The sequence below is a fragment of the Camelina sativa genome, chromosome 19 (assembly GCF_000633955.1).
Source record: "Camelina sativa cultivar DH55 chromosome 19, Cs, whole genome shotgun sequence".
Lineage (NCBI taxonomy): Eukaryota > Viridiplantae > Streptophyta > Magnoliopsida > Brassicales > Brassicaceae > Camelina > Camelina sativa.
Window position 1 is genome coordinate 11,934,792 of NC_025703.1, and position 14,053 is coordinate 11,948,844.

A 14,053-nucleotide genomic window follows, 5' to 3' on the forward strand; every position below is an offset into this window, starting at 1 on the left:
TCCATGAATCATCTTATTTCCTCGATGTGAGGTAAAGACATATAAGTTGCTAAGTGATTGCTTGTTGATGAGAGAGAGCTTGATCTTAAACACTACGGGAAGGTTGCATCTCGATCTTATATACATGACACTGACGCAAAACCACTCATGTAATCGGTTGCAATATAATCAAACATTGTGGATTGCAGGACACAGTGAATCTCATGGCAACCGTTCTATTAGCTACAATGTTTTTGAAATACAAATTGAAAGAAGAAAACACAGCAAATATAATAGAAGTAGCAGTTTCTGATGTCTTGGACCATGGATTTAGAACTCGTGACATGAATACTAGCTTTTGGAACTGTATGTTAATCACCTTTCTCCTCTTCTCTTGGAACTCGTGACATTGTAGGTGTTTTTTTTCTTTACTAGCTAGCTTTAGATATACATATATTGTTCATAAGAACGTTTCATTGCCTTTTCTTCAGAACATTGGTTCTATATGTTTTGCTATGTTGATGTCATTTTTACGAGATTCTCTTGTTTCCACAAGTTCCAATTACGATTGCTTTTGAAATTCATTTAGTCAAGTCTTATATAATTCTTTGGATTCATGTGTTACCATCTTGTACAGGTTTCATGATGAGGTTATGGGCTTACCATTGGCTGGAATAGAGGCAGTACTATCGAGCGATGATCTCCAAATTGCTTCTGAGATTCTGAGTTCACGTCTTGCGCCTACAGGTAACCGCTGTATTGGTTTAATACTTTCAGTTTACTATTTATTTGATTTAAATTTCAGTTAAACTATCTTCATTTGTTGTTTATAGTTCTACTTGTTTTGCTATGTTGATGTTAATCGGTAGAGGGAGTCTCAATGTTCTACGACATCACATTATTCAAATGCATAGTTGTTTCATAGTTGCATACAGTAAAACCTCTATAAATTAATACTCTATAAATTAATAAACACTATAAATTAATAAATTTTGCTGGTCCCAAGTCGGGCCAGTGTAAAAATTAACAATATTCGATAAGATAATAAGATAATAATTTTTTCGAAATCTCCTTATAAAATATAGTCCCAATAATATCATAAATTAATAATCATAAATCATAGGCATAAATACTAAGACAATTTTGTAAAATATGAATCTAGTGTTGTTTGTCTTTTCTTAAAGTTGGAATCTCGTTGGAGTTCATCTCTGATTTTCCTTATTGCATCAAAAACTCCTGGTGTTGTCTTCTCGATTTGCATCCAAAAGTTGTGAAGAGTTCTAGACGCGATAATTGCTTTCTTACGTGTAATTGGTTCCAAAGGTTCCACATTATCGTCTTCAGCTTCTTCATCAACATTAATGACAGAAACCACAATCTCTTCTAAACTCTGAACTTCTGAGCATGCATCATTTTCACCTGGATAGTCGAGTAGACTATTGACATCCATTTTATTTCGATAACTAAGATTATTAATCACCACTTCAAGTTCCTGCATACCATCTTCACAAACTGATTCCTCTTCTGAATTCCTTGATACGGCATCCCTTGAACGAATTTTACAATGTCGAAAACAATTTGCTATTGTCTCTCCATGAACATTAGTTGTCCAAGCAGAGACCGCAAAATTGATAGCATGCAAAACATTGATCTTAGCTGGATCAGATTGTCCCAACTCATATCCTTCTAAAACCTCACGGTAAAATCTCCTTCGATAATGCATTTTAAAAGCTCTTATTATTCCAGCATCACAAGGTTGGATTTTTGACGTCATGTTAGGTGGCAAGAAAAACAACTCAACATTATGTAATCCTTCAATATTTCTTGGATGTGCTGGGCAATTATCTACCACAAACAAAACCCTTCTACCATGCATTATCTGATCAAACCAGCGAATATATTCTTCAAAAATAACACTTGTCATCCAAGCTCTTTTGTTGGCTCGATAATGACAATTCAAGCTATTCATGTTGACATTCTTGAAGCAGCGCGGCTTCGCATATTTTCCAATAATCTATAAGGGAATTTTTTCAGACCCATCCTCGTTACAGCAAATAACAACAGTTAATCTTTCTTTGTCTTGTTTTTTGCCTTCAAGTTGTTTTGTAGCAAGAGAATGATCAGCTTGTAACCTATAAAACAAACCAGTTTCATCCATATTAAAAACATCTTTCTTAGAAAACTTATCTATTTTTCCTCTTATAGCTTCCAGCTTCTTTTCCATGTCTTCAACATCAACTGAACCGCTTTCTCCAAACCGACGAAACGACTTGATACCGTGTCGTAATTTGAATTTTTCAAGCCAGCCTTGAGAAAATTGGTGCTCAAAATCTTGTTCCGGGTATACAAGTTTCATAGTCACTTTTGCCTTCTCTAAAATTAGTTCTCCGGTCATATTCACACGATCTTGGTATTGAAGAAACCATTCAAAAAGAACTTTCTCCATCTCTGGATATTTTGCTGGTTTGTGACGTTTGATATCTTTTCTGGATTCCAGATTGGTGGAAAGATATTCATCTGATCTTTTGAGTGTGTTTGAGATTGTACCTTGGCTAACTTGAATTTGAAATTTTTCTTGAATCCACAATTGCAACTCTTTTTGAGTACATTTGGTATGATCTCTTTTGTACTCACATAACTCTTTGCGTATTTGGTCTGTCATGGTTGCTTTTGCAACACCTTTTAGATGAGAAGCCATAGCTAAGATTTTGTGTAAAGAAAAAAAATAGTAGACGAGAATAGCTCGTACGTTCACGTTCGTGTCTACAAATAAAGACACAGGTTCTATAGAAATATGAATGTTAACATAATTGAATATGTTATATCAAAGCATAAGGAATTTTATATAAAGAAAAATTCTAAAAAAGTATATGATTTTAAGGAAAAAATTCCAAATTTACATCTAGAAATATTTTAAAAGTTAATGTAGTGAATAATATTGTATTTTACAAAAATATTCCTATAAATTAATAATTATTAATTTATACGATAAATTAATAATTATTAATTTATGGATAAATTAATATCACTATAAATTAATAAAATCTCAAAATCCCCACATTATTAATTTATAGAGTTTTTACTGTATTTGTTGTTCATGGTCGTACGGAGCTTGGTGGAGGAGAAGAAGAGATGCCCGCGGACATGCCCATTAGTCCACAAAACTAAGCGGAGCAGGCATGAGCATTGATACGTTGTCCCTCCCGCCCGTGGCGGACCTGTCCACGGCGGATCACTGAAAAACGAGACCATCACGGTCAGTCTGTTTGGGCGCGGGTATACCCGTTTGACATCTCTAGTCACAGGCCCATTAGTATATACAAGACCCCTTTCTTCTATACTTACGTTACGTCGATAACAAAAGTTAAGAGGAGAAAGTGAGATTAGGGTTTTTGTTTTATATCAAATCATTTATATTATGTTCAAATTAAAATGTATATCAAATCATTTATAATTAAAATGAATTAAGTCAAATAGCTATTTATCTGTTTATATATTGTGTGAGTTTTAGTTTTCTTAATTGTTGATATTTTTCTTTGGTTTGGGGTAAAATGTTCATTGTTGAGCAAAGTAATTAAACCATGACAATTGACGCCTAAACGTTGCGTCAGACAAGTGACCATGAAAACCATATGTTCCAAGGTGAAATTTAATATTTAGGCAATTGAGGTAAATAGTATCTCTAAGACCATGTGCATCAGCATAGTTTTGTCCCGTCCTTCAGTATAAAAATTTTAAATTTAAATAGAAATGAAACAATTATCAAAAAAACGTTCCTCCAAAGGGGACGTATTTTTCTCCGTCCTTCGTTACACGTGGCAGCGTCTAAATTTGGTTTCGTAGCGAAGATTCAGACGATGGGTTCCATCGAAGAAGAGCAAAGACCTCTCATCGAAGAAGGTTTAATTTCACAGGTTTGTTCAATTTCTGATCAATTAGGTTTAGCTAATTTTGATTTCGCATGTTTAGGTTTCTGCTGAATTCCAAAAAAAAAAAAATATGGACTTTAGGTTGATCTTATGCTTTTCATTTCTGGGTTTATTGAGATAGTTTCTGGGTAATCATTGTTTTATCTGATCCCAGTGTTGTTCTTATGATCGTTTTTATATTTAGGTGATGATTCCAATGTTTTGTGATTTTGTTTTGGAACCAGGAAGCAAAATTGTATGCTGAAGATGGTTCGGTAGACTTTAATGGGAACCCACCATTGAAGGAGAAAACAGGGAACTGGAAAGCTTGTCCTTTCATTCTTGGTAATGAATGCTGTGAGAGGCTAGCTTACTATGGTATTGCTGGGAATCTTATCACTTACCTCACTACTAAGCTACATCAAGGAAACGTTTCCGCTGCTACAAACGTTACTACATGGCAAGGGACTTGTTATCTTACTCCTCTCATTGGAGCTATCTTAGCCGATGCTTACTGGGGAAGATACTTGACTACTACTATAACTACTATAAGACTAATTGTAGCATTTTATAGCTCTGTATGTTGGTTATAGAGCAGCTAATGAAACACAAGACAAGAACTCTGCTATTGCTGGAAGTAGAAAAATCGAGCATACCAATGATAGCAAGTAAAAAACTTTCAATCCGCTTCATTAACTTTTGAGGAACGTATAGCTTTGTTTGGTTTGACAAGGTAACCGGTGTGATGCAGGTATCTTGACAAAGCCGATGTTATCTCAGAAGAAGAGTCTATCGAGTTTTGTATTTCCTAATGTTCTTGCCTTTAGTTTACACTTACGTCTCTGTGTGTCATGATCTTCTCAATTTGGCATCCAAATATGTTGTTTTTCCTTGACGTACTTGTTTGCACCCAGTCAGGCTTCAGTCTGCAACCTGTAAGTGCAGATACCTCTCTTGTACTTATTGCTTTTCTTGTTTTACCATCAGATATTGCATTCTTGCTTTCGAATTCTTGATGATGCTTACGTTGTTGCTGGGTTTTTATGCAGAAACCTTTCTTTTCAAACTTTGGAGCCATTGTCACTTTTTCAGTGCTTGGAACTTTTGTAGCTTCCATGGTTACTGGATTGATTTTGTTCCTGGTTTTTACTAATTGAAGATATGAACCATGGTGGCAGCATTTGTGGTTCTGCAACTTGTTTACAGTCACAGAATGCTGAAAACGTTTTGATATGAATTTGTTTGTTTTGTTTAATCACTTGAGCTGATATTACTCTGATAAGTTTATGCTGCTCAGTGTAGTAGTCTAGAGAAACTATCTAGAATGTTTTGAACTGAAACTGTAAACGGTGATTGATTATATTGTAGAATCAACCTTGACTCGTTTCTTTGCTTCTCCTACTTGCAGGGACTGCAGTTCAAATGGCTCTTTTCTCTGCTCTTGCCGTCAGTTATTCAGGTAACTTAACTAAGCAATAGTCAAGTGTGATTTAGCTTCGTATGGCTGGCGATGACCTTTGATGCTTTCTCTTGTGTCTCATTGTAGTTGTATTGCATGCTGGGGGACCAAAATGTGAGGGACACCAATGTCCATACCAAACTTAAAAACTCTGAAAATAATCTTATTATATTTGAGGGACACCAATGCCCATGCTCTAATAGCATTTTTTTACATATTCAATTGCTAGTACTATTTTATATACTGATTTGGTGAAGAAAAAATTTATATGCTATGACTTAATAGATCTAATTTCAATAAAAAGTTTAATGATTACTTGAAAATCTGAGGGACACCAATGCCCATGCTCTAATAGCATTCAGGTGCATACTTACTGAACACATAATAAATCACAAACTCTAGAAACATTGTTTTCTCATGACCGTTCAAAGGATCCATCACAAACATAAAAGACATGCCTATCATTCAAGAGCGTTACATGAGCCATTTCCCTAGCTACGATCATGTTAAGAAATATTCTTCGTAACGTCTTGAATAAACGTTTGCAACGCAGTTTGAGACGATCCACCATCCATCAAAGCCACTTGGCATTTCTCACTCATCTCTTTCATTCTCTTCCTCACCTCACTATCCTGCTCCATTAGACACATGATTCCCCTCTGTATCTCCTCTGCTGTCACCAAAACCGTCTCCTTTCCCGATCCCGCAATAAGATCACCTAGCCAATACTTTCTTATCTCCACAGCTAGACCAAGCTCATCCACCATCTCGAATGCATTGAACTTCTGTTCCGCGTATAACGGCCATGGCGTCGTGGGAACACCGAACCAAAGACTCTCGAGGATCGAATTCCACCCACCGTGAGTAATGAAACCTCCAACCGCCGGATTAGCTAGCACGGCCACCTGCGGAGCCCATCCGATCACTTTTCCTCTCTCCTTTGTCCGATCAAAGAACCCCTCCGGGAGAACTTCTTCAAGATTCGTAAACTCTCTTGGAGGTTCTTTGAATATATTGGGAGATGCACGACGGAGAGACCACAAGAAACGGTGGCCGCTTCGTTCTAGGGCGATGGCGATTTCTCTTGCTTGTTCCTCACGGAAGCCTCCCATGCTTCCGAAGCAGAGGAACACTACTGATCTGTTTGGTTGCTTGTCAAGCCACCCTAAAATCTCTGATTGCTTCTCGTCCTTGGAATCACCAACTCCAACTCCGTTCTCGAGTTGCAACAGTGGTCCTACTGGATAAGGAGGAGGAGTATCACAACCACTCGATAAAAACTTTAACGCATATGGTTCCAACTGAGCAACAGTATTTACCAAAATACCCTTCATCTCTCTGAATTTTCTTGCTTGGTTAACAAACAGTGGGAGCCATTGTTTAGATGCGTAAGCGTGAGGAAGGCACTTCACCGGAAGCGGACGAGTCAAGCTAGGAACGTCCAGCACATCATCTGATGTGTCTTCAAAATCACTTTCGGTTATATCGTACTTGTTGTCATCGTACAACATCTGGATGTGAAGTTTAAGTCCGAGATTCCCTGCGCTCGAAGTGTAAAACAAGTAGCTCGGAACACCTAGCTCGTTAGCCACGTCTACCATGGACGTGCAAAACATGTCGACGACCACCCCAGCGACCTTCGGCGAATCTGGTTTCGTTGAGTAGTCGTTGACGAGTTTTTCAACGAGGTCTCTCACTTTTGGTACGTGATACTCTATATGGAACTCAGGCCTCGCCGGATCGAAGTTTGGTTGATCTTCGTCGGTAATGACTTCGTAGCGGAGGCGGTCGTTAGGTGGGGCGGAGAGAACACCCACTTCGCCTCCAGGAAGGATGATTACGGAGATAGAGAGGCGGGTCTCTTGCTCAACTAGTAGCTTAGCCATCTCCACGGCTGATCTGAGATGCCCGGTTGCAACTAAAGGGATGAAGACAAGCTCAACTTTCATGTTTTATTTTTTTTGTTTTCTTTTCTGTGTCCTCTTTCGTTTCTGTGCTTTTGTCTGAATCATCGAGATGATATAAGCTCCACTAAATAGTAAATAGTTCTCGGCTTCTTTTGCTTAGCTCCATGTTTTGTGCCGAATAATTAAGTCACTTTCCATCAGTTTCAATTTTTGTAGCTAGACTTCTTTGATTTTTGATGGATATGGTCCGTAGATAATATTGTCGTCATATGTAGAATCAAAATGAGTTTCTCCACTTTTATTGAACGTCGGTTCAGTACTATGGTTGTTTTTAGTAATATCATTACCTTTTAAGTTGAGTTTAACTAAGGTCAAATATAAAAATTTATGTATCATGTACTTTCGTTTTTACTATTTGCGAAATCAAAAGAAACATATATGATATTCTAAATTAAACATAGTATTTTTTTAATAGGGAATTTGTAAGAAAAACAATTTTTTTTGAAAAAAAAACTATGGCTATGAACTTCTATTTTTATGTTTTGATCAAATTACGTGTATTTTATAGAGAGAGTAAAAAAAAAATCACACACAACACTCATGCTGCCACATAAGACACATGATGATGCATCTAGGGAAAACGTCCTATTTCTTCTTGAGAACTATCATATCGTACCAGATCCACTCCGAACTTTGGCCTCGTTCTATATCTCTCTCAAACTTAAATTTTTCGTTTATTTTTCCCCGAATTGATAGTTTTCTATCAATTTCCCCAATTTTCTCGGTTTAAATGGTTTACAAACCAAACCCAAAAATAACCGACACAAATTCGGTATGAAACCAATTTTTAAACCAGACCCGACCCATAAATAAATCCAATATCTTCTTCTGCTTGACCGGGTTCTTCTTCTACCTTCCGTTACGAGGATCAAGAAAACACCATCCGTGAATTCATGCCTAATAACAGGAGAATCAAGGTCTACTTTAAACACAATCCTTTCAATTCCTTTTTTTTTGTTTTTACTTCTTCAAATATGCAATGGTTTCTCATTTCTTTGATTCTCATTTTTTTAATTTCTGGGTTTGGCAATTAATAGAAAGAAAAAAAAAATCTGGGTTTGGGTTTCTGATTGAATTTGAAATTCAGAAGTCTTGAACTTCAATCACAAGATCAATTCCAAAGAATATGAGATCACTATTTGGTGAATCGTTCAAATTTGTTCAACGTGATAATTGGGAATTTGGAGAGAGAGAGAGAGTTGGGTGGTGTGTCTCGTTGGTTGGTTTTTTAGTTTGATTTTTGGGCTTTGTTGTTTTGATATGGAATTGAAATTTTGAGATTTTGGGATTTTTCCTCCATGGTTGATTGCTTCACAATCTTGCTTTCATTGTTTAAGAGCTAGATGTTGTACATGATTTGATCAATAGCAAACAATTATGTATGGGGAGTCTCATGTCGGAGATAATGAAGAAAATTAATTAGGTTTATTGATATTTTTAATTTTTGGGTTTGATGGGTTTAATTTTGAAATCGGATTGAAAGTAGGTTTAATCCGGTTAATAGGATTTGTTAATTGGTTAACCAAATATTAAACCAACCGTGAACCATATAAACCATATTTATGGAGAATTAGATGAGAAGTTTTAATCTGGGGAGAAATAGCAATTGAACTATCGATAAGAGAGAAAATAGAAGAAGAACTTAAGTTTGAACTAGATATAGAACGAGATGAAAGTTCAGGGTGGATCTGGTACAATATGATAGTTTTAAGGGGGAAATAAGACGTTCATCCATGCATCTACTATATATACTTTCTAATCTATTTTTTTAATGAAATTTTAAATTTGATTTAAAAGGAAAAAATAGCTTTTTTACAACGATATGCAACATTTAACTGAAATTTGGAGCTGAGAACAATATTAGACTCGAGACTGAGACCACAAGAGCATACTTTCTAATATCTTCTAGAACCTTTTATACAACTTGCACGTTGGAGAGTATTTATAACTTTATTTAATTTATTAGTATTATTTATATAACTATTCAAACCAAATCACATAAATTTATCATTGGTTTATATGCTTTGACTGAGTTAAGATATAACTCCAATTTTAATAATAGCTGCAAGCCTGTAAGGCTGTAATCATCATTCATGTAAGTTACAAAAAATTCTAATAAATTATGAATATTTTATTTGAGTATATAGAATATTAGAACCAATAGTACTTGAAAGATTTGATATTATTTTGATCACTCAAATAAATACAACACACGTAAGAGACATACACATTATCTTATATTAAAAGGTTTTTCTGAGCAATTTTTGCTAAGAAGGTACACTTGACATATTATCTATTTAACACATGTATTTTCATTTGCACCTAATTAATTAAATTCATTTGTACTTTGGACCTAAGTAATTAAAGGCCCATAAAACAAACAAAAAAAACTTTTAACATTTCCTTTTTCCCTTCTCTAATAAGAACCAGTTGTAGACCCTTTCTGATCTAAAGCCACCATTTATCATTTTGTGGTTTCATCCTAGAAAAAAAACTGACTATAATTTATTTTGAAATTATAAATACATGGTTCAATCTTATGTATGATTCAGGGCAAAAACGGATTCTAAGTTATATATAAAATTTATTTTTGGGTTTCAATCTTATAAATGATTCATCATGGGCAAGAAAGGATTCTAAATTATGTAGACTGTGGGATGTTTATGTGTTCTCAAAATTCTCTTATAAATTCATAAATTTTTAGATTTTCATTTATGCTTAGGTTATGGCCTTAAATCTTATATAATCTAATCCTGAGATGTTTTCTCTAAGTAATTTGATAATTGCTTACTCATTTAATCTCCATTAGATCTTACCAATTTTTTGTTCCATAAAAGTAGAATTCATTTTGTTTTCCATGAAATTAGAATTCAATCCCTAATTACTCTCTTTTAAAAACAATTTTCAGTTATTATTATTTAATTTCAGTCATTAGGTTCCTATAAAGAATTTTATTATTTTTATATATCTTTCCAAATTTCAATAGGTATTCTTGAATAATTTTTAAATTATTTTTGCAGGTTACCATATTTGTTGTTCAAATTAATACTACATAGAAAAAAAAATATGTGAGAATGTTTGACAAATTTATTTATTCATTAGAGTGTGTATGTATATCTTTCCTACTCTATATGAGCTGGTCCGGCAATTTTGGATGTCATACGCGAATATTTTTTAAAAACCCATTTTTATTATTGTAAAAAAAATTATAAAATATACTAATATAAAAAATTATTTTCATAATTTTCATATTTTAGTTCGTTTTTTTCTTGCTCACATTTTTCTTTCTCTTTTCAATGTTTTCATGTTCATTTAAATATTCATACGAAAATAAATATTATATTACCAAATAACTCATTATTCTTTTAAAACTTTTTGAATATGGAAACTTTTTTATTAGAGTTAATAACTGAACTTATAATTATAATTTTAATTTTTCCTACATAAAAAAACTAAAACTTTTGGCCTAAAATATGCCCCAAAAAAATTGATGCCCTAATCTTTAACTTCACTTGGTAGAGCCTTGAACCATGTTTTATTTTTACTTCAGGGTTGTCGTGTTTGTTGGTTGTGTTAATATTATTACGTCATGAGAAAAATGAACTATATCATGATTTAATATGTTGGTCATGTTAGGTTCTGTTCTTTTCTTATATTTTAGAATTTCAACTTTTTTTTTTCCTTTTTGACATTCATGTGGTAAAACAGAATAAAACTTCTTCTTATTGGAGGATGCATATGAGTTTCTCCATTGTAAATTTAGTTTCTTAGTAGTCTTCATCTTTAAGCAAAAAAAAAAGTATTTAAAACTATTATAAAAAAAGAAAATTGTATGTTTACTATCATATGCTTAAAAAATCATGTTATTAAGTTTGTAATGTCTTTTTATATCATGGTACGATATGAGTTGTATTTTTCTATACTATATCTTATTAATTTGACTTCTATAGTTTTGAGTAGTATATGCTAATTGTATATTGATATCATATATTTTTAAGAATCTTAGTATCAAATAGCTTTAGAATTAACCATCTTAGAAATAAAAGAACAAAAAAAAATCCTATAACATTGTCCACTTTCACATATAATAGTTTACTTTCTAAGAAATTTTATTATTATGACATTTGACATTATAATATTCTACGGTTTGTCTTCTAAGTAGATACGACAAAATGATTATTCATTTTATTCAACTGCATCTATGATAACTGTTTATTACCAGTTCGAAATCTATAGAAAAATGTAATTTTGGAATATAACTTAAATGAATACAATTCTAAATATGAAATTTAGATAAACAAAAATGAACTTAATAAATATTTTTACCAGTTAATTTTTAGTGAGGTAAAAAATGCAATCACATTGCTCCCTCATAACATAATTTATTATTTATACATTCTAATACAAATTAAAATTGTTTTTACGAAATTTTAATAATGAAAATGAATCCAAGTAAATAAAGTTATTAAATTAACTTACATTGATGTCAAATCAGTTTAAATTTGTCATCCCATTAACTTTGGTGGGTGTTAAGTATTTCTACTAATGGATAAAAACCCATGTAATGAATATAAACGCAAGCGACAAAAGAAAAAGATGGTGAATGCTTAAGACCATGTGTATTTGTATTTGGTCATAGAGTTTCTAATAATTAAAATAAATGAAAAAGAATAATATTATTTTAATTGAAAAAGGGAAAATCGATTCTCAAGGTTTAACATATAATGACATATGTCATTACCTAAGTAGCTAGATTTTATTATAATAAACTAAATCCACAAATCTTTAAAATCTTAATTAAATAGTTTATTTTGTTATTTTAAAAATTTTAATTTTTTTTATAAGTAATAAAATAAAATTAGCTTTCTAACAAGTTCCATTATGCATAATTTTAAACAATCTATTTCTATTATTTAAAATTAATATTAGTTGATACAATAAAAATATTAATATTATATGATGAGAAACTTAATGAATCCCTCACCAATGCACATGCTCTAATATGTATCGAAAATCTAAACGGAGAAAAAACTATACACTCTACTATGCAATCAAAATTTTTTCTATGTGTTGAAATACTCTAATACTATATATAAAAGGAAAACTCAAGTAATACAAAACAAATGAACACAAAAAAATTAAAGTGATCAGTACATTTTTAAAATCAGAAAAATAATCATTGCTGAGTACACAAATTAAAACTAATAATTTCCAAATTATTAAAATTAAATAATATTGTAAGTTAAAGACATGCGTACAGCATGACTTCTAATATATATATATATATTGCGACTCAGCGTTGCATGCCCGGTTTATAAGCTAGTTTCAAGCAATATCCTTCCTAACGTCTTGAACAAATATTTTCAAAGCTGACCGAGACGACCCACCTTCCAATAAAGCCACGTGACATTTCTCACTCATCTCCATCACTCTCTTCCTCACGTAAACTATCCTGCTCCATCAGACATCTGATCCCTCTGTCTATCTCCTCTCCCTTCACCATGACCGTGGCAGCTCCCACTAACTGATCGCCTCGCCAATATTCGGAGATGTGTTGTAGAAATGGCATCTTAAACTTAAATGGAGTTTCTGTCAAATTAAAAAAAAAATCTAAAAGTCTTTAATAATTTTATTTTTTGAAAAAATTCGACTCTTTTGCTTAAATTTTTTTTTTTGATTTTTGTGATGGATCCATGACATTTGTCTACTCTATCATGGCCTTATGGGGTACAGACGGGCCTAGAAACGATATAAGGTAAACTTTGATAATAATTGAAACGTGCATATGAGCACTTTTTAAAAAAATATTTCGACCCTTCTCTCAAGCATTACACGAAATCTCTTATAAAATATGACAATTAAACATTTTTCTTTTGTACTAGGCTAAAATACAAAATTAACAAATAGAGATTTTGTGTTTTGTTTTTGTGTTTATCACCAAAGTTTTTCTCTTTCATTTTCTCACTTTTTTTAACTCTATTTTTGTTGTGGAGAACAGAGTATTTATAATACTCGATGAGTATCGACGTACTTTGCAACCGTACGTTTAAATAATGTGACCATTCACCAAAAGTTGTGACCATTCACCAAAAGTTGTGACTTTTAGTGAGATGACTGTTGATTAATAACTTAAATCACCAACATTCCTCCCCTATTTAAGTTTAATCTTTGATTCACAAAATTACACACATAAACCAAACTCATGCATAAATGTAAATATCGTAACGATTGAATTTACGTCTTAGTAATATTACACATTCCAAATACCCGAGAATTAGGATGTCCAATGGATTGAATCCTTTCAACTCATTTGGGTACATGAAGATAATACACACATGAATTTCTACACTACTCTAAGTGTTTATACTTTTAACTATTATAATCCATGTGTCCCTATCCATTCATGAGCATATAGGAAGCTAAGTCCAAGCTTCTTCATGTGGCTCCACTTCATACTCATATAGGTAGATCTTTTAATCTTGCACCTGCAAATGTAATTTTTCAAAAGATCTATTAAGAAGAGAACTTCAACCTAATCCTTTCTTGCAGGTTCAAGCACTTACTTTGGGATGATACAACAAGTGCTTTAATCTTCAACTGTAAGCTTTCCACATTGAATTCAGTATCTAACATTGGATTAGAGGGGAATTGGGTATCCCACAATTAAAATTTTCAAATGGATTTTAAACCCATCCCTACTTGATCACCAAGTCTCTAGCTAACCCTTTTAGTCAAGTGAT

General features: G+C 33.0%; 2 protein-coding genes across 2 annotated transcripts; both read right to left on the reverse strand.

The window, feature by feature from the left end:
- LOC104767726 (CENP-B homolog protein 2-like) lies at nucleotides 1,112-2,677 on the reverse strand. The gene is made up of 2 exons (XM_019240880.1): nucleotides 2,042-2,677; nucleotides 1,112-1,972 (listed from the first exon to the last, which is right to left on the reverse strand). Exons 1-2 carry the CDS (start codon nucleotides 2,675-2,677, stop codon nucleotides 1,112-1,114), a joined length of 1,497 nt encoding a protein of 498 aa, XP_019096425.1.
- On the reverse strand, nucleotides 5,638-7,509 carry LOC104766082 (UDP-glycosyltransferase 71B7-like). Its single transcript, XM_010489899.2, has one exon. It carries the CDS (start codon nucleotides 7,293-7,295, stop codon nucleotides 5,853-5,855), a length of 1,443 nt encoding a protein of 480 aa, XP_010488201.1. The 5' UTR covers nucleotides 7,296-7,509; the 3' UTR covers nucleotides 5,638-5,852.